We start from the raw sequence: 13,182 nt of genomic DNA, 5'->3' as shown, positions 1-13,182 counted from the left end.
TAACTGTTTGCTCCATGAAGTTACCATTTTAAATATTATAACAGTGACAAGGTATAAATGGGTTTGTTTCACAAGTCTTTGTGACCTTCAAGTTGATTTTTAAGTTAGATTTTGATCATGTTAATATCTACACACTGTCTCTTTGTCATAAAAGTTTGATATATTGATTTAATTTTGCATGAAGAAGAAATTTAGATACTATAAGGATGTTCCAGGAGATACCTTCATGTAATTATTACACGTGTTCAAAAATGTTCTCAGGCTGTATTTTACAGACATATTTTACAGAAGTATTTAGTTTGTGCAGGTATTAATTACTCAGATTTTAAATTAAATGTATTGGTTGGATTGCTAAAACTTTGACAGTTTGATCTCTTTATAGGTCATGAAGTTCCAGAAGTCCAGGAGAGTTATGAAATAAAACAGTCTGTCATTGAGAAACTTCCAGAGCTAGGACAGGGAATTGTAAGTAGTATCACATATCGTGTTCACTCCTTTGTATTGATAGCTTACTTTATAAACAATACATATAATGTTAATCAACTTCTAGTGCGTTATACAGTAAAATTTGTTTTGAAAGATTACTTTTATATGAGACCACCTGTCTTGAGAGACCATATTCTCAATAAACAAATTTAATGATTGTATAGTGTTATGACCTGTTAGGAGAGACCACCTGTCTTGAGAGACCAAAATATTATGGCAAATGGATTGTTCTTTCATGGCAGGTTCTACTGTATGTATTGATGTTTAATGCTATTCAGGTGTTTATCCTTAAAGTGCTGTTCATGGCAAACTTCAGCCATATTAGATTTAAATGTTCCATTTCCCATGGATATTGGAAGAGTTCTAACTGCATCATTAGATGCAAAGCTAAGACTTAGCTCTGTTGGTTGGCATCCGTTAGTCTCGAGAGAGAGAGAGAGGTGCGCCCATGAGATGTCCCGGTTGGTGGTTGTACAGTGTCTGCTGTGGCTATGTAGCCCAACATGGGAGTGGCAGTCCTTGCTGAACATGCTGCACTTGAAGTGTGGGTTGGAGCTGCTTCTTCCTCTGAGATCGCTTTTCATCAGCTAGCAAGCGTAGTTGGTCCTCGTCATCTTTCAGACCAGGTTGAACAGTCTGCAGTCTGACCATGTGTGCAGGTAGATCCCTTCTGGGGACCAAAGGCATGCTTGAGCAAGACAGCGAAGAATATGCTGAAGAGCATGGAGGCAAGGACTCAGCCCTGTTTCACTCCACTGTGGATGTCGAAGTGGTCGGATGTTGAGCCATCATACTGCACTGTGCCTTTCATGTCATCATGGAAGGACTGGATCATGCCTAGCAACTTTGTAGGGCATCCAATATTCACCAGGATTATGAAGAGTCCTTCTCTGCTGACCAGATTGAATGCCTTGGTGAGGTCTATAAAGGCCAGGAAGAGGGTCTGTGTTGTTCTCTGCATTTCTCCAGCAGGGTTGTTATTGCCAGGGGCAGATGTTGGAGATAAGCACCCACTTCCCTTGGAAATCCCCCAGTGGCTTGCATCTGATATAGCCTGTGACAACCATATCCAGCTCATCACGCGTGGTGGAACCTGTTTAAACTGACTGGAGAAGGGATGATATGCATAAAGAAAGCAATGGTTCTCACGAAGAAAGTGACAGCACCACTGAAGTCTGCTGCATATGATACCATCCACAACAAGGGCAAGCAGATGGAGCACTGGGTGGAGTACTACTCTGAACTGTACTAAAGAGAGAACCATGTGACCAACGATGCACTCAATGCCATTGAAAACCTTTCTCTCGTGACTGAACTGGATGAGAAACCTACTATGGCCAAACAAAAGAAGGTCTTAAAAAACTGTCCTTAAGTAAAGCCCCAGGGAAAGATGGCATCCCAGCAGAAGTCATCAAGTGCGGATGCAGCATGCTGCTCACACACCTACATGACCTCCTCTGCCAGAGCTGGAATGAAGGTGGAGTGCCTCAGGACATGAGAGACACCAACATCGTTACCCTTTACAAGAACAAGGGCGACAGAAGTAAATGCAACAACTACTTCCCTTTTCAGCATTGTGGGTGATGTCTTCACATACATCATCCAGAACAGACTGCAGATGCTTGCTGACAGTGTGGATTCCATGCAGAGAGGTCCACAATCGACATTATCATCTCCGTCTGGTAGCTGCAGGAGAACAACAGACCCCTCTTCCTGGCCTTTATTGATAGCTTTACTGCTTCATATATAAAACTGTCATTATATTCATTTATGCCTTTTATTGAATGTCATGTGTGATTATTTGTCAAGAGATTGTTGGAATTTTAAAAAGTTCCTATTGAATTTATACAGTCATGAATAATTATTCATTATTGTGTTGGTGTGTAATATCGATCTGTATTGTATTACACGCCATCATACAATTCATGATACTACTTTTTCCTAAAATTATGCATTGGATGTGCATCTGATACAGATTTAGATTACTTGCTGCCAGGATGACATCATCAAACAATGTCTTTCTGTTTTGAAATAACTGTTTAAGGTAGTTAATAAACACATCAGTACAGTAATTTGATATGGGTACTTTTATCACATCTCATTTCATACTGGAAGGACATCAAAATCATGCTTGACTGTTTGGTTCTTCTGCGACTGAATGTCATTCCGCATTCAAACTCTGGGAAATGCAAACATTCATATGAAGTTACTGTACTGACAACTTGTATATACCAGTTTATTAGTATACCAATTACTGACCTCACCTTAATCAGTAGATGTGACTTTTAGTTCACTAGTATAATAATATTAATGACAATAGACTTGATCAGATCCTTGTATTCCATACATTTTAAATTATTTTTATTTGATTTCTTTTTTTATTAAAGTATATAGTGTACAGATAACAGTTTTTTTGTATCTGTACATTTTCAAAGTGCTAGTGCCATTTATGACTAAAACAACTTTTACATGCCTGGTCTGTTTATATCTATATATCTACTACTTTTGAAACATCGAGTGCTGCAACTTTAAATAAATATGTATGTTGTAGAAATGTACTGTATCATGAATTTCATCATGATTCAGTGATCATTGCTGGGTTTATAAATATGTTTTTGAGATCTTTATTTCACTTTGTGTGCCTGATTTGCATTCAAGCTAGGCTAGGACAGAGAGACACCCCTATTGCATCCCCTGCATCTGCCAATGCTCCTTCCAGATAAGAATATCATCTCTCTTCTGTATTACTAGTACGCACATTTGTGGTGGTCTGATGACTGATTTAATCAAAAATTGGTTGCATGGAAATTTCAAACTCCGAATTGTCAGAATCAGCTTTCTTCTCAAAAAGATGAAAAACGAGATACTTCTAAGCAATCAGCAAATTTTTTTTTATCCAGAAATCATCAATAAAATAAGCATGTCAATTTAGCTTCATCTGTGGCTGCTGGCATGAGTTTATTAATTGGTCATTATCTTAATGGGTTGCTTTTATGACTTGAGCCAGAAAGTATAAGTTAGCTGAAAAGTGTATGTTAGAGGTAGATGTATCACATACATTAAAAATGTCAGACAAATAACATCAAGAATAGATGAACAACTACCTTTGGAACATGGGAATATAGCCCAATCTCAGGCTTGGAATTTTCTTGGCTTAACTAAGACTAACGAAGGTCCAGCAAACAAGGAAAATGGAAGAAATATGCATTCAAAATTTTGTTAAATACGTTTGTGCCATGTTGGTCCTTATTTAAAGTGGCATATATGTTTTATGCAAGATAATTTAAATTGTAATTCACCAAAATGTGACTGCTTTTGCTCCAATACATGTATGCCACCAACTTATTCAAAAGCAGAAACTACTGATTTATGGAAATCTACAGAAATAGGAAACCTGAAAATTTCAAGTGTTAAGTGTTGTTTCAGAACTTCAAGATGGACATGTTGACTATATAGTGGAAATGCAGCCAGATTCCCATTTGTCCTGGGCAAATGCTGAAAAAAACTCAACAAAAAACAATCTTAAATACAAAAGCTAATGAAAGAGAATATCAATTTTCTTTTTTTCTTGTTCAAGTGTTATTTTTAGGTTTCTTTATTGCTCTACATAGGAAAATGTTTAACTGACCTTTACTCCAAAGTGTTTGAATAAAATATAACCAATCCTGACAGAAAGCATCTAGGCATAAAGACTTCTTAGTTTTATGTGATTGATGTTCATCCACAATCAAATATTGGCAGCTTGTTACTAAAATTGGAAAAAACTTTAAATGATTTTCTAAAAACTTCTGATGATATATAGAATTTGAGCAGAAATAAAAGAAGGTATATTGGCAGAAAGGTATGTCGAATTGTTACAAATGATGCACATCTGCAATGAAATATAGGCACCAAAAACAAAATAGATGCACCTGTAATCATCTTCTTTGCCAAAAACCACTAAACAGAATTTTATCCATTTTGACAACAAGCATCTTGGGATAGAGTGTTTTCAAGTTTATTTTTTTCAGATGATGGCAACATGCAATCCAGTATGGCTACTGTTGCCAAAATAAAAGCATTTTAAAAACTTCCTCCAAGAAACAGCTCAATGGAAATATAAAAATATTTCATCATGATTGATACAAAAGATGCCAATTCACTATCAACAATTTCTGTCATTAATATGCACAGAAACAACTTTAGAAAATATTTGTAAGCGCTGTTTAGAAGACACTGAAATAATTTGAAGAGAGGCATGTTGGTACACAAGTCTTTCAAATTTTTACAAAATGCCATCAACAATGGCTGGTATTACTTAAAATATAAAAGCTTTGTTTCTTCTAAAACCAATTAATAAAATTAATGAGGAACGCTTAAAAAACGTCCAAAAGGTGTTATCAAGTTGATTAGAGGAAGATTTGCAGTAGCTCAGTTGGTAGAGTTTTGGGTTTGTAATTAAAGTGTAGTGGGTTAAATACCTCCCCATTGTAGCCCAGCTGGGTTGCTCTAATGTATCCTTGGGGCATGTGCTTTGCACCCACTTCTTTTTTGGTGTTGTTGTTGTTGTTGTTGGGTTTAACGCCATATTTCAGCACACGATAGGCTATGCATGGCGGCCAGTATTAATGGTGGAGGAAGAACCAGGAAAAACCCCGGGAAGAACCACCAACCCACAAGAAGCTACTGGCAAGCTTTCTCACATACCCACGTTTGCTGAACTTCTTTTTGTAAGTTGTTCAGTTTTATTTTTATATAGTCTTAATACTGTGTATAGACAGATTGTTAAATGTCAACGTATGCAAAGCATTTGAATAGAATTTTGCCAATCCTTAACTGAAAGCATCTAGGTGTCAGGTGTATGCATTTGATGCTGATCCACAATCAAATATAATAGCAGCTGTTATTAAAAAAAACAAATAGAAAAACCTATAAATGACTTATTCCTAAAATCTGCTGAATAGACTTTGAATAAATATAAAATAAGGGATGTCTGTCTCAGAAAGTAACATATGATGCACATCACAAATCAAATGTGGTCGCCATAAAAAAAAGAAACACCTTTAAAGATATTCAGTGCCAAAAACCACTGAACGGAAATTTACTAAATGTGACAAAATGCATCAATTTTATGTTACAAGTGATATCCACTAGCCATCCAATATGGCCACTTCTGCTGAAAATGGAAGTAGCGTTTATACATATCAAGGTGCTCAACAAAATTTATCAATCTTGACAGGGTTCCCACGCTACCAGGAAATCGGGAAAAAGTCAGGAGAAATTTTTTTTTCCCGACCGTGAAAAGTCCTTGAATTTTGCAAATATTGATGAAGGTCTGGAGAAATCTGAGAATTTTCCTCTACAACGTGACGCCCAAAACAGTTACATAATTGAGTCATAGCTGAACTGATCGTGAGTTAAATTTATCGAGTTCTGACCAGAATATTAGGAGGTTGCAGTATGGATCATTTGGGTGCTTGCCATAAATATATTTGTTGAGACAATCCAAACTCTCAGTGGATTAGATTTGTTGGACTTTTTCACAGACAGCTCAATATCTGTATTTTTTGTATGGAAGGTATCTAGCATCACAAGAGGCCAACATGGTGGCGCTAAAGCATAGCTGCTTAGCGGGTGGGCTAACAAATTTAAATGTTAAATTGAGTTATACCTGCATGAAATCGATATGAAAATTATTTTTTCAGAAATTATGAGAGTATTACAACTGTTACGTCTTTAATCTGCTGAAAGACTATGAAACAAATGAGTTGATGAAATTATAGTGATTTCGATAGCATGTCACATGAGCACACAGTATCTCAACCGTCATTTTAAAATATTGTAGAATTTTTTTAAAAAAAAAGTCATATATTGGTTGTAATAATAATACAAAAATGAAAGAGCACAAAATTCTCTATATTTATTCCGAGACCAGCTTCAGAGTTTAGTTGTATCACGTGACTACCACGTTGACATGTGCTCTTTCACAAAGGGAGCATACGCAGCAGGGAACCAGACTACTCTGCTTGATGAATCAGACTGTCCTTGAAATAAATATGTTGAGAATTATATGTTCTTTCTGGTTTTTACAAAAGGTATCAGACTTTCATTTAATATAATTGAAATTTTGTACAACAACATTAAAAAGGAGTTTGTTGTTGGTATCACATGACTATTGGACTTACAGTGTCGTTGCTTGAGATTTGTGAAGTCATGTGACTATTAACGCAAATGGCGACTACCGGGTCAGGTTTCATTTGTGCTGAGTTTCATCTAGTCTGTCAGCGGATTAAAGACATAACGATTATAATACTTGCCATTTTTGAGAAAATAAATAATTTTTCAATCGATTTCATGCAGGTATAAATCGATATAACCTAGTTTAAATTTGCTAGGCACACTGGTAAGCTATCTTATGGTGGCGGCAGATTCCAAGTCTTTGTTGTATAATTGCTCTGAACCCACACTCCATCCAAAATTTCCAAATGTGAAAAATGTGGTTGGAATATTTGGCGGAAACCTGGATTAGAAGAATTTCGAATCTCTAAGCTGAACTTTGGGGAAAACTATTGCACAGTGATGTGTAGCTTGAAGCATTGGTTTTAGAACTTAAATGGCAATCCAGGAGAAATGGGAAATTGTCGTTCCTTTTATTATATATTAAGAAACAATAAGAGCCCATGAATCAATACAAGTTTGGGGACTGGTTTATTGAACTACATGAAGACAAGTTGATTTTACAGAAAATTCAGTCCTTGTTTGTACAACAGTATATAATTTTGAAGGTCTTTTTTGTTAAAATTTGAGTCAGCCCTTTTGTAAATGTCTTTAAATGATTGAATTTTTAACCAAATCATCTTAAGGAGTTGAGGTTGGTTATAAAATCTTGTTTGAGATTTTATTGGCACACACTAATTCAGGGTTAAACTATTTTTTGTAACAAGATAAGATTCTAAAACTTTGCATTTATTGGGGTCTTTTCATACTGTGATAGGAAATGTTTACTTTGTATAACATGCACACATTGCTCTAGAAATCTTTGGAATTAAAGGTTCGAAAGAAAACAAAATAATTTATGCTTATTATGCTGTTTCCATGTAGCAAGATAATGTGGGTCAGCAAAGTAAAGTTAGAATTTGTATTCTGTACATTGAAATGGCTTTAAATGCCAATTTACGGGAATATAGTCAAATTTTTTTGTGTGACTCATTTTGTGGTTTTGTACATGATGATCTTTTCTGACATACGTTTTAGAGATTCGCGAAAGAGAAACATCGTCAGATTTGGAAAATACATGTTTTATAATCCAAAATGTTCTTTATTTCCATTCAGTAATGGTCATATGTTAACCTTGAAAAAATTAATTTCATCCTGGAAAAATCCTGGAAAAGACCTGGAAATTTATATTTAGAAAAGCGTGGGAACCATGGATAGAAAACTATTGTCAAGTTCTGCTCAGACTTGAAATATGACACCAATCCACCATAATATATGGCTATCATTACTGTGAATAGAAACAACTTAAAACTATTTATTTAAGATACGAATAGCAGATATGTTGCAAATTTAAGCTGAGGCGTGCTGGTATACAAGTTTTTAAAATTGATACAATCTGCGATCAACAATTACTGCTATTAGCAAAAAGAGAAAAACTTTTGTTTCTTCCAGAACTATTTAATAATGAATGATGCATGTAGGAGTAAATGTAATAGATTTTATCATGCATCACAGATGAAGAGTTACAGTGGCTGAGTTGGTAGAGGGTTGAATTCATAATTCAGTGGTAATGAGTTCAATACCTGCGAGCCCCAGGTGGACTGCCTTAGTGTGTATTTGAGGCATTTGCTTTGCTTCCATTTTTCTTTGCATTAGATCCCATTTCCTTTGCATGATACAGTCATCAAAGTGTTAAACGTGCCATTAAATCTAAAAAACACAAAACAAATTTTAAGAAATCAATGACAGTAGTGTATATTGGTATATACAAGTCCTCTTAAGGACAGCTTCTCCTGATTGGTTAGTTCCTAGGGCAATAAGTGGATGTCATGATCATATGATAAAGGATTGAACATTCTGATTTTCAATTTTTGCCATAGTTGACAAAAAATTTTGTTATGTGTCTCATCTAGGTAGATGAAGAGAAGTCAGGAGAGAAGGCGGGAATGCTTTCAGCTGTACCAGTGATTGGGGATTCTGAAGGTAATACATGACATTATTACACGTGAATAATTTCACATTTCTTCATCATGTTTGTTACCCAATCATATTAGCATCTATTACCTCACAAATCCAGCCCTCCCAGGCTTGTTTTAAGAACAGATTACCCAAATGTCTGCTTTCCAAAGTGGAAATCAGTCGGTCATCTGCTTGCCAAGATAAGAACCAGGTGTAGCGGTCTTGGATAATGTCGTCGTTACTAAATTCAGTCAGTTTTGTCATTGCTACTGGAGCCGATTTGCAAGCTTTTCAAGGTGTGCAACTAGCAGAAAAGTCTGAGCGAGCTTGCATGTAATATGACTGAGTAGGTATTATTGAAAAAACATCTCCACTAAAAATTTGATTTCTTCTTCAAATATGTTAATGTGTCATGATACATTAGGATAATAGGTAATGGGAAGTGAGAGTTGCATTCCCTTACCCCCAAGATGGTCCAGTCTCTGGTCTCCTACTGTACATATCATTTTGAGTCACGTATTAGATGCTAGCTAGGGTTGGCATATATTTGGACTTGTTTTGTTGAGATAAAATGTCAGTGAAAGTTGAGTAACCTGCATTACTAAAAAGCTTCTGAATGAATGATCTGAGAAGGAAGCATGCACTGCTGATGTAACTTTCACAAGGTCAACCTGGGCTCATGCGGATGAAAGGTCTTGGAGTAAAAGACAGCGAGGGTAATATCAGATATCAAACATACTGTTTGATGATGTTGGTAAGGGATCAGTTGTGCCCAGATATACTGCTACAGTACATCATGCAAATTTTCATTTCTCCGTTTGTCTTGGTAGAGGAGTAATCCCATTCCTGATTACTCCATGATGTAGCAGCCGCTGTTTCCACTAAATACTTACAACTCATCGCCAGACATGATTTGAACTTATTCATGAGGAGTTAACCATAACTTCAGTTATTTTTAGTATGCACCACTTCCTCGATAACTCATGCCCTGATAACTCGTGAACCTGCTTATAACGCAGGGTCAGGTATTGATCCCACATTTTAAACCAGAAAATACCCAAAAAATTGATCCCTACTTGTTTAACTTGAAGAAAATCACGATCAAAATTGATAATGGAAACTTTTATGCCGAGTGTAGGCAGTACTTTAATAAATAAATACAAATTAAATAATTTTCTTATAAATTGAAATTTGTGTTCTAGTTCTTTCTTTTAGTTCCTTTTAAGTGTATTCATCATAAATGCAGTATGTCCTCATGTAATTAAATGTAACATGCATCAATCTACCGCACCAGCTATGTCCGCAAGCGTTTCTCTGAGAATCCAATTAAGTGCCGACTGTGTTTTGATAACTGACTTGCGGAAGTATTTGTTGCATTGTTGCACTGAATTTAAAGCTGGCTTCCTTTGTATTTCATGCTAATTATGTACAGGTATTTTAAATCAAATAAAGGAGGTGGAATAAAAGAAAAGTTAAAAGGCATGAAAATCCTACAAACTTAAAATCTAGTGGCCCTGGTCGTATGTCTTGTGAACTCACATCATTTGATCAAGCGAACACTTATAAATGTTATCTTATAAATGTTATTGTGTATGAAACATAAACTACCTTAAATTTATGGGCTCTTTCTTAACTGTGGTCAAAGATAACGAAGCAGCAAAGAGAAATGAATACTTCGTAAAATAAAGAATTTGATTTCACAGAGATATCCTCAAAGAGGATAACAAGTTTCATTATTACTTCCAAGGAAATCACAGTATCAGTATTGTACTAATTGAACAATACAGAAATTGAGTTCCAACATAGTCGATTGTCTCACGAAATAAATGTTGCGTGTTTTTGTAAAAAAGGAATCTTGTTTGGTGGTGTATCAACAGTTAGCCTAGTTCCCTGCTCTGTGGACTCCCGATTTGGCAGGATAATATTAAACACCACTACAGGAACCAGGCTCATCAAGAAAACAAAAAGCAGTGATGTAATACACAGATTGTTTGCATACACATGATGGTAGTTGAAACCAGTTGGAGCAATGTTTCATATGTTGGACATTTTGAAAATAAATGTTATTTAAACAGAATAACGAACAACTTCATTAGAAATAGCATGTTATTAAAAATTATTATCGACGTGATTGTAAAATGATGATTCAGTCATTCCCTAACGCCACTTCACCCCCCACAGTTTTCTTGATGTCAAAGCGATTTTTTTTTTTAATTTTTGGAGGTCATTTGGTAATTTGTGCCTTGCTTATAGTGCAGTTTATATTTATGGACCCCATTGTGCATGAGTTATCGAGGGAGAGGTGTATCTTGAAGATGTAATCTTTCAGATATTTGTTGATACCTAAACATTCAAGATGGTACTTTCAACACATGTGATGCCAACATATTTTTATTAATATCCCAGCTCAACGTTGATGTGAAGAGCAACACCATATATTTTTATAATGACACTGTTTCGGTAGGTTTGCCCCTATAATAATAATAATAATAATAATAATGACCTTATTTAAAGAGGGTAACACAATTAGCTAAAAACTAATCTACCTTGAGGCCCTCATACAAAGGAATTTATTTATTTAAGCTGCATCTCTGAAGCCACTGAATATATTGGGTTTGGAAGAAGGAAATAGAGTGGGCATTTCTAATCTCAGCTGGAATACTATTCCAGAGCAGAGTTCCAGAGTATTGGAAACTTTTTTTAAATAACTCCTTATTTGGTTTGGGAATTTTATACTGTAAAACCAATATTTCTAATTTCTCAGATAGCTACCATTTTGAAAGAGAGTTATTTTTGTTTTAGCTGGATTAATTTCTATTCCTGTTTGAATGCAAAGTGCATATGTAGTGTTAATTTGTTCATTCAGTTTCAGCACAGTAGCTTCATCTGCATACAATAATGCAAAGTTCTCTGGTATATTCACTGTGATGAAATTGCCCCTATTACAGTTAGTTCCTAGCTTTTGAACTAAATCCTCAGTAAAAACACAAAAAATAATTGGGCTTTGAACATGTCATTGTCTTGTTCCTACATTGCAATTAAAATTGTGTGTGCTCTTACATGGCTCATACCTGCAAACCCTTACAATTTTGCTGTCAGTCTTATGAAAATTATTCTTAAAATACGGACTTGGGCATAAAAGCAAAATCTACAGAAAAATGATCATTGCCGAAAAATCGGGAAAATTTTTTCATCCATGTTTGATTTGGATCCAGGTTTCATAATAGAAGTTGTGAAATTTGTCAGGGAAGCAGGCTAACTGTACAGCATCACATTGGATGCTTTAAACTGCACAGATTTGTTCATGTGAACCATCTACATGATCAATCTGTAGATATTAGAATTTTTTTAAAATGGCGTTCAGCAAGCGATGTGTTTTTAAAGATGAAAGGGAAAATAAGGCACAGAAAAATAAAAAGGAATATTCTGATTCTTGTGAATAAAAGCTGAAAGGGACAGTTATGTTTTTTTAGGACATCACATGCCAAATTGAGTGTGTCTTAAGGCAGGAAATATGATTTCCATCATGTGAAATGGAAAAAGAAGAACTGCCAAGGATTACATCAAGTTGAGAGATAACAAGCCATTGAGCTGCATAGGGTTTGGAACTAAAATTTGTGGAACTTTACTAGTGGTAAATTAAAGTCTGCACATACTTTGCAAATGTTTCAGTTGAACATAATGTTTATCATTACTGCACATTCCGAATACCAAACTTTTAATTGTTTTCCAGTTTTACAATAGCATTTTATGATATTTTGTTACACCTTACTGAAAACTGGTCATACTTATAAAAAAATCACCTGGCTTACTGAGATGGACTTGTTAGATTTGGCAGGTCTGCATGGCTTTTCAAACAATAAGACATATTTTTTAAAACTTGTAAAGTATTTCCACAAGAGAAAAGCATAGATTACGTTGTTCAGAATCAAAAGCTTTTGAAAAATCAATAAATAGTAAAACCTACCACAGGATTTACATTTATGCTTCTGAACAATTCTGAGCAAACTGAATATATTATCACAAGTACTGTAGTATTTTCTAAAGTTATCTGAGACTTGGTAAATTATTGCTTTCAGCCCATCTAAGCTATTGTTTGTTTAAAATAGATTTGAATATTTTGCAGAGTGCATTGTTAGAGGAATTCCCTGTAATAGCTCAGGTCATTCATGCTCCCATTCTTAAATATCAGGCATATTATTCTGTTTACTACTTTTGCCACTCTTTTAGTTGTTGTTGGGTTTAATGCCATTTTTCAGCACACGATAAGCTATACATGGCGGCCAGTATTAATGGTGGAGGAAGAACCCTGGAAAACCCCAGAAAGAACCACCGACCCATGAAAAGTTACTGGCAAGCTTTCTCACATACCCATATTGGCTGAATCTTAGACTCGAACCGCTGCAGACAGAGGTGAGATGGCAGTGATCCGTAACGAAGAGCGCTTTAGACCACTCGGCCACTCGGGGCCCCCACTCTTTTGGAAATTCTCCCATATCAAGCCTCATATTAAAGAGTACATTAAGAAATAGAACAATGCAT

The 13,182-nt window shown here is 35.4% G+C and overlaps 1 protein-coding gene across 1 annotated transcript in view; it reads left to right on the top strand.

The window, feature by feature from the left end:
• Positions 1-13,182, top strand: part of LOC149788757 (uncharacterized) — a 144,660-nt gene that overhangs the window by 106,797 nt on the left and 24,681 nt on the right. The window contains exons 12-14 of the mRNA XM_089973548.1: positions 383-465; positions 1,146-1,214; positions 8,595-8,664. Of these exons, the coding sequence (XP_089829674.1) occupies positions 383-465; positions 1,146-1,214; positions 8,595-8,664 (222 nt within the window). The remainder of the gene's footprint in view (positions 1-382; positions 466-1,145; positions 1,215-8,594; positions 8,665-13,182) is intronic.

The sequence above is a fragment of the Sinohyriopsis cumingii genome, chromosome 11, assembly GCF_028554795.1.
Source record: "Sinohyriopsis cumingii isolate HCF-2022 chromosome 11, ASM2855479v2, whole genome shotgun sequence".
Classification (NCBI taxonomy): Eukaryota; Metazoa; Mollusca; class Bivalvia; order Unionida; family Unionidae; genus Sinohyriopsis; species Sinohyriopsis cumingii.
This window is presented reverse-complemented; position numbering and strand designations above follow the sequence as displayed.